General features: G+C 37.6%; 1 protein-coding gene across 1 annotated transcript in view; it reads right to left on the bottom strand.

Annotated features, from left to right (window-relative positions):
* Nucleotides 1–347: 347 nt before the first annotated feature.
* The window catches only part of Cul4b (cullin 4B), a 44,790-nt gene continuing 32,137 nt past the window's right edge, over nt 348–13,000 (bottom strand). The window contains 6 exon segments of the mRNA XM_075957089.1: nt 348–2,528; nt 7,053–7,205; nt 8,479–8,651; nt 9,861–9,966; nt 10,918–11,031; nt 12,011–12,118. Of these exon segments, the coding sequence (XP_075813204.1) occupies nt 2,433–2,528; nt 7,053–7,205; nt 8,479–8,651; nt 9,861–9,966; nt 10,918–11,031; nt 12,011–12,118 (750 nt within the window). The 3' untranslated portion in view covers nt 348–2,432.

The following is a 13,000-nucleotide window of genomic DNA, read 5'->3' as shown; positions in this document are numbered from 1 at the left end:
TACCATCTCTTCTCCTCCTTCCAAGTCCCATCTAAATTACCTTCATACTGACATTATGAAACTGCTCACTTTGACAGTTTGACTGAAAAAAATGTTTATCCTTGTGCTTGATTGCCACTAAAGTGGCACTAATTGTCTACTTTTAAGAATGCTGGGAATTTTACTATCCTTTGACTATAACCTCCTCCATAGTATCTCAAAACTACCAACAAAATAACAAAGAGAAAGTATAAAAATAATTGAATGTGAACTGTCAAATGTGAATTAAGGAAGTCCTTAGGAAGACTTTGTTTTCTAGCTTTACAATTTTCTCAATATTTGAAGTTTAAAAATATTCCTTCAGAAACTTTTTTTTTAAATAAAAGTTTTATTGGAGAAAAATAGAACCACCACATACACAGGGAAAAAAAAAGCACAAAAATTCAAGTGATACAGAACAACTGAAATTCACAATTATCCAACGTAGTTTGCCATCACTTTTCAGTGTCTTAACCAGCTTCCCTTAATAGTCTGGCTAGTTTTTCAGCTGAGACAGCATCAAATTTTCAAAGAATTAAGAACCTCAGAAAAGGGACCCACCTTCAAGATAATGAAGGTGGTTATCAAGAGCCTCCTAGTAGAAACAACTCCACCTAAAAATTCTGTAAAAGTTAACTAGTGAGTGGTGTAATAGTCTCCATACCCTAGAGACCAACAGGGATGAATTACAACACTGATGTTGATGGTCCAGTAAACAGAACAGCCACATTTCCTTGTCAGAAGAGCTCCTGTAAGGAAATCAGGGAGGAGCTGAATAAAAATATACGAAATAGCTGCTCAAACAGAATTGGGAAGTTAATTCTAAACACTATATATAGTCAAACAGTGTGCAAGTTGATGCAATAAAGAGAAACGGGCAACTTAAAGTACAGACATCTGGCCACAGGTCTCTGAGAATTCAAGAAAACCATCAATAGTAGACATAAGATCTTGGTTCATAAGATCTGAACCAAGTTGAAGGTTCAGATCTAAGCAGCTCCCGTAATGGCTTCAGAAAGACAAGGACAATGCTGGTGAATGAAGCACTGAAGAAGTTCTCATTGAAAAGCAAACACTAAAACTGTCTGCTTCTCTCCAGTAATCAATTCCCTTCATAGAAATGGAAACCAGAAGGAAAAACAAAAACCCTCTGGTAATGAAGAGAAGTCTTTTACTCACATTTTGAATTTGAAGAACAATACTTTTGTTATTTTGTGTGTGTGAACAATTTGAGGACATTTCCCTGAAAAAGCAGGTGTCTAGTGGCTATGAGAACTCTTCAATTCAAGCAATTAAAAAAAAAAGAATCCAGGACTTGACATTTTCAAATAGGGAGTGTATAAGGGAGACAAGGGAGAAGCATATGTAGAGTTTCTGCAAGTCAGGAGGTGGATGAAAGTTAAAGCTTTGTTTACCAACAGAGAAGAGATGCTTCCAAAAAAATCCCACTTCAGTAGAAAAAACTGGAATGCAAATCCTAGGAAGCCTCTAATAACTGACAATTGGCCCAAGTTAAAGACAAACGATCCAAACAACATTTAAAGATTGAAGCATGATGAAAAGTAGCTGGTGATTTTTGTTCCTGTAATTTACAAAACAGGTTGATTTCGGTCTTCTGTGATTTTAATAAAGTATTCATTTTTAATAAAAATGAACTGGATTTCCCCCTCTTACTATGCTCTTCTAGTGCAAGGTGGTCAGCAATTTTTCTATTTATCTAATAAGTACCTGTTAATCAGCTCAGTAAATTTGGGGCTAAGTCATGTGTACACATCCTATACTCATAAATGAAAACCTTTAGGATGTGACTATATAAGGTATTATGGAAGTAACTGTCACCCTACTTGAAAAATTTGTTTCCAAATAAGGTTTCTTAACCAATCCCTTCAGTGTAACAGAATGCCAACAGCAATAACAACTTTTCTTTTCAAGGGAAACCACAAAATGGGTGAACAAACAAGTCCAGGGTGGTTTTTCTATTTGATAAATACATCCAGAACTCTGTACAGTAAATAAAGTTTGCATGCAGTTTAAGTATCTTTAAGTGACTTTTAAGCAAATAAACCTTTTGCTTCATTGATGATGTATAAGAGTCCCCCTCCCCCCTTTTAATGGCCATAGAGGTCTCTTCCCCAGTTCCAAAAGGAATCATGAAGACCAGGAACTTTCTTAAAGAGTTTTCTGCACATCATACTAAATAACATGCAAAGAGTTCAACAACATTCTTCTTAAAGATTAAGTATTACTCTTTAAATGGGCATGTTAACCACTGAGAAAAGTCCACGCAACTATTTCCATTACACTGCTTCATTTGGTCATCGGAAGTATAAAAAAAGTCAAATAACATGAGATTCAACAAGTTAGTTTATCCAATGGCTACGGCATATGACAACAAATGTTCCAAGGCCAACATTCTATGCAATATAGTTGTACTGGTTTGGGTTTTCTTTATCTCTTTCCATGTAGTCCCGATCAATTAGGGATTCTATTCTCTTCTTTAGATCTGCAGGCTGTAAGAGAAAACATATTTTCAATGCAAAGCTCATAATCACCAGTATAAGCCCATCTACCAACATCCCATCAAAAAAGAGAACAAGGGCTAGGAGTAATTGAACAGAGGCAGGCAGATTGCTGTGAGTTTGAGGCCAGTCTGGTCTACAGAGCAAGTTCTAGGACAGCCAGAACCACACAGAGAAACATGGTCTTTAAAAAAACGAGGGGGGCCGGGCGGCGGTGGTGCACGCCTTTAATCCCAGCACTCGGGAGGCAGAGGCAGGCGGATCTCTGTGAGTTCGAGACCAGCCTGATCTACAAGAGCTGGTTCCAGGACAGGCTCCAAAACCACAGAGAAACCCTGTCTCGAAAAAACAAAAAACAAAAAAATAATAAAAATAAAAAAATAAAAAGACGAGGGGGGAGCAAGAACAAAAGCAGGTATGGTGACACCTGCCTATAACCCTGCTCAGGAGGCTGAGGCAGGAGAGTCACAAGCTTGAAGGTGGTCTAGAGTTTGTCAGTCAGATCCTGTCTTAATCCCCCACCAAGATGTTTATTTATACACTATATAAATATTATAATATCATACTTCTATCATTATATATTTCCTACTACTTTATTTTCACCATGTTTTTTAGATTTATTTTTATGTTTTGCTTGCATGTTTGTCTATGCACCACATGTGTGCAGTATCCATGGAAGCCAGAAGAAGGTATCAGATCCTCTGAAGATGGAGTTAAAAAAGATGTATTAGCCAACATGAATACTAGAAATCAAACCCAGGTGCTCTGAAAGTACAATCAGTGCAATCAGTGCTCTTTCTTACTTCCTTTCTTTTCTTTTCCTCTGAGTAAGAGCCCTAGCTGTCCTGGAACTTGCTCTGTAGACCAGGGGGGCCTCGAACTCATGGAAATCTGCCTGTCTTTGCCTCTCGAGTGCTGGGACTAAAGGCATACACCACCACTGCCTGGCAGTCAGTGTGCTTTACTGCTGAATCACCACTCTAGTCCTACTTTTATTGAACCATCTCCAGCCCCCTACTTTTATTTTAAAAATATATTCTGAGAACCAGATAATTTCTATAAAAATACAAAAAACTCATTTCACACAGGAACACATTCTAAGAGAATGGTGTGGGAGAATTGTCTGTATTCTGTCAATCATGTTTTAAATAAACGCTAATTGGCCAGGCAGGAAGTATAGGCAGGAAAACCAGACAGGAAGTAGAAATGATGCAATGAGAACAGGAGAATTCTGGGAAGGAAGAAGCTGATTCCTCCCACTCCTGCCCAGACCACCGAAACAGCAGGATGTGATCTGCCCCAGCTGAAAAAGGTACCAAGCCATATGGCAAAAATAGATCAGAATAATGGGTTAATATAAGCTACAAGAGCTAGTAAGAGGCCTGACATAATGGGCCAATTAGCTTTATACTTATTACTTATACTTTATACTTATAAAGAGAGATATACTGTAAAGAGAGATTCAAAGAGGAAGAAAACCTCTAAATGGTTTACAGGGTGTCAAAAATATATACAGGCTAAAGGTTAAAGTTGTGAAAGAAAGAGAGAAAGAGAGAGAGAGAGAGAGAGAGAGAGAGAGAGAGAGAGAGAGAGAGAGAGAGAGAGAGAGAGAGAAGAAAGAGTATCTGGTTGTGGTGGCACAGCCAGTAGGATTTGCCTGGGAGGCAGTGACAGACAGATCTCTGTAAGTTCAAGGATAGCCTGGTTTATAGAGGGAGTTCCAAGACACAGAGAACCTGTCTCAAAAAGCCAAAAGTTAAAAGTAAAAATAAAAGAAATAGAGGTTAAAATAAAACCACATAAAGATGGAAAATACACAGAGAATCTTGATACTATATGCTATTATGCTCTCTTTGAATTGTTTGAATGCTGAGGAAGGAGCAACAGCTGCTAAAAGATATTTGCTTATACATGCTGCAGAATTAATCCAAGATAGGTATTTGAAAATACCTTGACTTCAAAATTGAAGTCAAAAGGTATGTTACTTTGAAGAAGAGATTTTGCTTTTGTTTCCACAGAAAATGAGAGGCTATGGATTTATTCAGAGTTAAGAAAAATCAACTTTGATCAAGGAAGACCACCTGAGAAATCTCTGGCAGGAATAGATGGCTCAGATGTCTGAGTTCTACATCTAGAACAGGTTCAAGACTGCTGCCTGAGATGATCAAGACTCACAGGATACTTCAGTCAGGACTTGATCATAACTCTAAATTTTCTTTAGGTCCCCATAAGATTATCAGCACCCCCAACCAGCTGGAAGTAGCCTGGAATACTATGCCCACATTCCCAAAAAAATGGACTATGGATATTTTCTTTTTTTAAAAAAGAGGGGGAAGTGGTGTAGGAGAATTATCTGTATTCTGTCAATCATGTTTTAAATAAATGCTGATTGGCCAGGCAGAAAGTATAGGCAGGAAAACCAGACAGGAAGTAGAAATGATGCAGTGAGAACAGGAGAATTCTGGGGAGGAGGAAGCTGATTCCTCCTACTCCTGCCCAGACCACTGAAGCAGCAGGATGTGAGCTGACAGCTGAAAAAGGTACCAAGCCATATGGCAAAAATATATCAGAATAATGGATTAATTATTAGAGCTAATAAGTAACCTGACCTAATGGGCCAATCAGCTTTATAACTTATAGAGATCTTTGTGTGATTTTCTTTGGGGCTTGCCGGCTGTGGGGTACCAGGCGGAACAGAAACCCCAACAAGCTGGCCCCCTTCATGTTACAAGAGAAACAACATTATTTAGTTCAATAAAGATACCTTGAAATGGCGAGTATATCATTAACTCAAGATAAAAGCTAGTTCTCCAGTTTTTATTTTTATAAATTGAAGTTAAAAACATTACTAAGCTTGGAGTGGTAGTACACTTTAAGTCCAAGAACTCAGGAGGCAAACAAAGTCAGACAGATGTGTGTGAGCCTAAGGCCAGCCTGGTCTACATAGTGAGTTCTAGGCCAGCCAGAGTATCATAGCAAGATCCAAATTAAGACACAAGTCTCAAATCAAGTTAAATTTAATTAAATGTAGCTGGAGCACTGTAGTGTACTTCTATAATCCCAGCAAATGGGAAGCCAGAAGAACAGGATTGAGAGTAAGACCTGCTTGGGGTACACAGTAAGACACTGTCTCAAATAGACAAACAACAAAAACACCTGAAATTAAGTAACTAAACAATACAAACAAATTTAAAAATGTATAAGAGAATTCATTACATAAACTAAATGAAATAATAGACCTAGAAGCATAGGCCTATAATCCCAGCTACTAGGCTGACTGAGAAATAAAGACTGTGAGTTCAAGAAGGTTGGCAAAAACAAAACAAAAGTGGATGAGACTTTTTCTTGATGGTGTAGCACTTGTCTAGCATATGCAAGGGTCCTACGTTATATTACCCAGCACCAAGCATCCATATAACTACATGAAATTTGATAAAATATCACATTAACTTACACCTATATATTTCTGGCTAACTATAAATTTTAACTACATATACAAGTGATTTGGATTTCTGAATCATGTAGTTAGTTTAAAATTTATGACAATTGGGGCTGGAGAGAAGGCTCAGAAGTTAAGAGCACTGACTGCTCTTCCAGAGTTCCTGAGTTCAAGTCCCAGCAACCACATGTTGGCTCACAACCATCTATGAGATCTGGTTCCCGAGTGTTGGGGTTAAAGGACTGCACCACCACCACCCAGTCTAGAAATCTTTTAAAATTTCGAAAATAGTACAACACCTCATTGTCTAAACACCTTTATTACTACTGGACATTTGCATTGGAACATACCAGTGTATAGACCAATTTCAGCTTACTAGAACTATTATTAGACATTTTCTTTTTTTCTTCTTTTTTTTTTTTGCGTGCTCCACCACCGCCTGGCTTATTTTTTATTATGTATACAGTATTTCAGTATTCTGTCTGCATGTCTGCCTGCAGGCCAGAAGAGGGCACCAGATCTCACTACAGATGGCCGTGAGTCACCATGCGGTTGCTGGGAATTGAACTCAGGACCTTTGGAAGAGCAGGCAGTGCTCTTAACCACTGAGCCATCTCTCCAGCCCCCATTATTAGACATTTTCAAAAGACACTAAAAGTACTTTACCACTAAGATACACCCAGCAGCCTCTTACAAATTTGAGAAAAGATTTATATAAGGTAAACTAAACAAGATATAACTCAATCTAATAACCAAATATGTCAAATGCCAAGGTATCTTCAGAAAAGAAGATTCAAAAGATATGTAATAAATTAACTTCAAAACTTTCAAAGCCACATTTACTCAATAAACTTTCAAGTACGGGGGGGTTGTAAATTGTTTCCCCAATTTATCAGTTGTATACATATATCAACAAAAGTTCTTCTGTGAATCACACGCATGGTTATAGAAAATAAATACCTGTCATTCCAAATGGCTTTAAGCTTTTCATCTATATTTGCAAGATTAGGGTCTAGAATCAAATGTATTCTCTTTCATTTATAACAAGTCCAGTATGGAGACAGAAAAACACCTACTTTTACTGGAAATTTTAGCTGATTGTAGACTTCTGAAACAAGAAGATTGTGGCTAAGTGTTTTCCTCATCTTCATAATTCGGACAATCGCAGCATCAATTTGGTATTGTCTATCTTGAAATACTCTTTCTGTAGTGCTTGCTTGTTCTTCAACCTGAAAAAATTATCAAATGAAGTCAAACTTAATTATTAACACAAACTGTACATTAGGGACTTAACAGTGTTACTGTTCTAAAGGCACTGACTTATCTAAATGGGACCTTATAAACGCAGACACAAGAGGAAAAAAACCTTGACAAATATAGCTCCATTCTGTTCTAATCATATTGCCATGTACCAATAAAGCAAAACCTAAACAGATTAAGAGAAAAACACCACCTTTGAGGACTGTGGTGATAAAGACTCAGTTGGTCGAGTACCTGCCTACAACCATGAGGACCTGATTTTTAAATTTAGATTTTCATGAACTCATGTAAAACCAGTTCCTTGAACTTAATACCTAGCTGGCCTAGCCTAATTAGTGAGTTACAGGCAAAGAGACCACCATAAGAAACAACAAAGATAGTTCCTAAGGAATGATACTGGAGGTATCCTCTGGCCTACCCTAAAATTTAAAATATTCATACTCATTGAGCCAAAAAATTTACTTCCATAAATTTATCTGAAGAAAAAGATCAAAACAAAAACAATCAAACAAACAAAAGCCAGGCGGTGGTGGCGCACATCTTTAATTCCAGCATTTGGGAGGCAAAGGCAGGGAGATCTCTGAGTTCGAGGTCAGCCTAGTCTACAAGAGCTAGCTCCAGGACAGGCTCCAAAGCTACAGAGAAACCATCTCAAAAAACCAAAGCAAACCAAACCAAACATAAAAAAAACAATTATTTCGACTTCTAATTCTAATAAGTTGATTCCTCAATAAAAAGAAACATAAAAGCAAATACTGAAATATATTACTTTAGTCAATAGTAATGGCAGCATTAGAAAATTAAACTGTGGGACTGAGAGATGGCTCAGAGGTTAAGAGCACTGGCCTTAACCATATGGTGGCTCACAATCACTATAAAAAGATCTGGTGCCCTTCTCTGGTGCACAGGCAGAACACTGCACACATAAATAAATAAAGAAATAGATAATCAATCAATCTTAAAAAATTAAACTCAATCTTAAAAAACTAAACTGTAAATTCTGGGGCTGGAAACATGATTCAAGTAGTTAAGAGGGCCTGCACCATAAAATTCCCAGCACCATTCACAGCCATTCCAGCTCCAGTGGATCCAATGCCCTCTTCTGACATATGGGCCCCAGGCCTGATGTGATGCAGACACATAGACAGGGAAAACACTCAAGCATATAATTTTTTAATCTGTAAATTTCTTCTATAAACAAACATAAACCTAATATAGTAGATGAGAGCACAAAAGGTTTACCGTTTCTTTCATTTGAATTTGATTGATCTTAATCCTGAATAGTTTGTGTTTGAAATCATCATTACAAATGAATTTGTCACCATCTTCGATATCTTTGCCCTTTGGATTTTTAGCCAGAACTCTAGCTTTGCCACAGGCTAGTGACTGCAGTGTTCTCCTTAATTCTCCATCCTCTGAAGAAATAATGGTTAGTCATTTATTTGTTAGTAGCATGTAGAACACAAGATTCAACATCAATTTAATTTTTACACATTCTTTATTAAACTTTTTCCCTCCCTCAGGGTCATCAAACCCTGCTCTTTGTGCTATTCAATAACATTTTTTTCTAGTTGTCTTCTAAAAGCATTTATTGTCACCCTATGAGGACAACTACCACAACTTGTGATGCACCATTGCCCTTCTCTCAGGTCAATGACTAAAATGACACACCACTTGGCTATTTTATTATCACTCCAGTATGTTGTATTCTCCATTAACTCTCTGTTTCATTGCTAATGATACTACTACTAACCTAACCCAATGAAAACCCTAGAATCATCTTTTAAGTCTTTCTTCTTCTTCTTCTTCTTCATTTCGCTATGGTTCTAGTAATTTCATTTCTGTTAGAATCATTCTAACAGAAGCCCCTTAGGACTGTATGCCAGAATTATCTCTATACTTTCTAGACAAGACTCTTTTTTACTGTTCCAGATGGCCTGCCCTATCAATGCCAGGTAAGTTGCTCAAATAGTTTATTTTTTTTTAAGTTATATACTTTGAGTCACTACAGCATAGGCTTTAGCTATATTCATCAGTCTATCTCTACATCTTACCTACTGAGTTTTAGAGCTGACCATTCTAAGCTACAAACTTTTCATGCTTCCTACCTACAATGCCCAAGTCTTTCTTACACTCTTTCCTTTATTTCATGTCTTCCCTCCAACCAAAATTTGAATGCCCAACTCAAGTCCCACTGCCTTCCACAATCTTGTTTCTCCTAACACACTTTTTGCTAGCACTACATACTGATACTTACTGGTTTTGAAATTATCAATACAGAGGAGGGAGCTGTAGAGACATCACACTGCTGAAGAGTACTTTCTAGTCTTTCAGAAGACCAGATAGATGTTAGCTCCCAGCACCGACACAGTCTCACAGCCACCTAATTCAAGTTCCAGGAGATACAATGCCCCCTTCTGGCCTCAACAGGCTCCTGCACATGTGTATTATAGATATACTCACACAGGTTCATAACACACACACATAAAGAAATGAATGAATCGTTTTAAAAATGTCTACCGGAGAGGATTACTTCCTGGTATCTCCCTGAGCTCTGAACACAGTGACTACAACACAGAGCAGAGAACTACAATTGCTTGCTACTTGACAGATGCAATACAAACCTATCCCGGTAGCTTGCTTGATCTCTTCTAAACTGAACTCCTCCCCTTCATTAAACATTAGCAGCACCAGGGTTTGAAAAAGAGAGACCTGAAGTTCTTTTTTGCCCTGTTAAAAGAAAAGACAGCAGTTAGCCTATTAATCAAAAAAATCTTATAGGAAAAGCATTTTTAAGATTCATTTAATTTTTTTTTCAGTTTATATACCAACCACAGTTCTCCCTTCTTCCTCTTCTCCCCATTTCTTCCCACCTTGTCCCACCCAACTCCCATCCACTCTTCAGAAAGGGCAAAGCCACCCATGGGGAGTCAACAGGAAAAGCATTTTTAATTAGTGAGTTAAGAAGCACAGATTAACCCTGCTTCAGGTAGCAATAAAATGTGCACTTTGAGATTTAGGTATGATTCCACAGAAAACAAGGTGAAGGATTAGTTTGCCTATTAATAGTTTTTTTTCTAATCCTTATTAAAACCAAACAAAGTAATGAAAATAACTCAGTCCTCTGTGTATCATTATAAATATTCACGATAAGCAGCAAGGAATTGCTATTCTAAATGCATTTGTGAGACAAGCTTTCATGTAGCTCACGCTAGACTTAATTGCTTTTTAGCCAAACAGTGTTTGAATTCTCAATCTTCCTGCTTCTATCTCCCAAAGATTACAGCCCTGTGCCACTAGGCTCCACTTTCAAATGGACTGTGACTTGGTTAAGAGCAATAATGAAGAGCTGTAGGAATTTTTATTTAAAGATGGACATTGTTTGCTTTAATCTCCCACTCTGTTCTCTAGCATCCAGTAACATAATTTCTGAAAAGATAACGTGAACTCTGCATCCACAGCTACAGAAAGATTATTGCTTTTAATTTTAGAGAAGAGCCAACTCAATTGCTGAAAAGGTGATCATTTTAAAAAACACACAAAGTTATAACAAACTATCACTGTTGCCATGTGGTGTCACAGTCACATTTATAAAACAGCAGCCTGAACCTTCCAAACAAAGGACATGACTTCCATATTAAAGATGAAGGCAGAAATTAAGTTTTGGGAATATCCACTTACCTCTTTAAATTCAGCTTTTAGCACACAGTGTCCCAAAGTTGACTGCCACTGGAGTTTCCTGCCACTGTGTTTGCCTAAGTAAAATGTCTTGAAAATTTCCTGAAGCTTTACCATCTGAAGCAAATAAAAGTAAGTGTTTCTTTAAGCTGCATCAGCAATACCACCTTCAGTACTTTTTAAAATTTATTACTGCCATGATCATGAAGGTCAGAAGACAACTTTCAGGAGTCAGTTCCCTTCTTCTACTTTGTAGGTCCTGGGGATTGAACTTCAGAGCTGAAGCATTGGTGGCAAGAAGGTGTCTTCACCCCTGGGCAACTTCAATGACTTTCCTCTCACCTCTCTTAACCCCATCTGAAATAACTTCTCATAGCTTTCAGGATTATCCAGTAAGTATCAATCACTTTAAGGTAAAACTCTACCCAATGCAACCAATGTAACAGGGCTTAGCAATCTTTATACTCTTTTAGCTCTTCTACTCTATTTAATCATTCCTTCACGTCTGGTGACTTGGACTTCTATTGATTCTACTGATTTCCTTCTCTCGCTGCCGCTTCTGCCCAAGTTTCTTTTGGAGGTCCTCTTCTTACTATCTGTTAAATGTGAGCCTTTCTAAAGTTCAAGTTCTGCCCTTTCTCCTCATCTTCACCATATTCTTCCCTTATTGAGGGAAATCTACTCTCTGGGCCGTCCAAGATACTTTCATAGAGGACTCTCAGTATTTTTCTCTATTTAACCTTCTAGGTTTTGGTCCTGAGTGGGAGTGTTTCCAAGGCATTAGGGGAAACTCAATTATCCATCATATTCACCAGTCCTGTCTTAAGGTGAAATATGGGCAATATTTTTTTAACAGGAAGATTAAGGAGTCATAAACTAAGAAATAGATGAATTGGGGGAAAATAGCACTAAATTTGGAAACATAATGTGCTCAAGTGAACTTGGAAATTGAAGTAAAAGAATAAATTATTAACACTCATTCTGTTGATATGTTTGCTAATGTAAGTTTTTAAAAGGTGCATATTTTCAAATGAAAAGCAGGAAAAAAAGTGTGATTTCTATACCTATAGCTTAGGTCTGAAACAGTTAATCTTACCTCTGGTGGCAAATGGACCTCCATGGGTACATATGTTGGCCAGTAACCCATTGTCAGGATATTCACAGTTAATTCAATATTGCCAGGTACATTCTGGTTCTGCATATACTATAAAAAGATCAATATATACACTGAGATCAACATATGTACCGAGAAGTATACATGTCATACCATAATATTGACTTTTTTTTTTGGTTTTTTCGAGACAGGGTTTCTTTGTAGCTTTGAAGTTTGTCCTGGAACTCAATGCAGATCAGGTTGTCCTTGAACTCAGAGTTCTCTGCCTCCCAAGTGCTAGGATTAAAGGTGTGTGCCATCACTGCTCAGTTTGATTCATTTAAGAATTTCCTTATTCTAAAAATGTGTGAATACTAACCATCCTGAAAATAAAGTCAATTAACTATTAAGACTTGAAGGTTACACAAAATGGAGTAGAAAAATATACAGGTGGCTACTTTGACATACTGGCATATAAAAATCCCATGAAAACATCCTAGGCATTATTAACTCAACATCTCACATCTAGGCTGTTAGAGAATCTCTTCTCCATTCTTTTCCCCCCAATGCCACCTGTAGTCCCCACCTTTGGAAACCCCTACATGGATTGGAACACCTTGCAGCAACTCCCACTCCTCACTCCACCAGCCAGCCCAAGTGTCTGGTTTTTCAGCTGTTCCATTCCCTGTTTGAAGGTGGTAACATTAAGTGGGAAAGGAAGAAGAGGAAAGGCAAGGCAGATAATCCTATTTGGCAGATACTATAAGATCCATGATCCTACTGACTGAATTTTCTTGAGTCCTTCAGTTTTATTTACCACCTTCAATACAGTGATCAAGAAGCCATTTCCAAAACTCTGAGAGTATAAAATCTAATTTGCCATCACTATTACCTAGTTGTTGCTACTGCTGCTGAGACAGGGTCTCACTCTATTGCCCATATCTATTTCAGCATTCAAAGCAGCCAAAGCTGCAGCTATAAAAACTACATCTA

The sequence above is a fragment of the Microtus pennsylvanicus genome, chromosome X, assembly GCF_037038515.1.
Source record: "Microtus pennsylvanicus isolate mMicPen1 chromosome X, mMicPen1.hap1, whole genome shotgun sequence".
Classification (NCBI taxonomy): domain Eukaryota; kingdom Metazoa; phylum Chordata; class Mammalia; order Rodentia; family Cricetidae; genus Microtus; species Microtus pennsylvanicus.
Note: the sequence above shows the minus strand (reverse complement) of the source record. Positions and strands in the feature narration are given on the sequence as shown.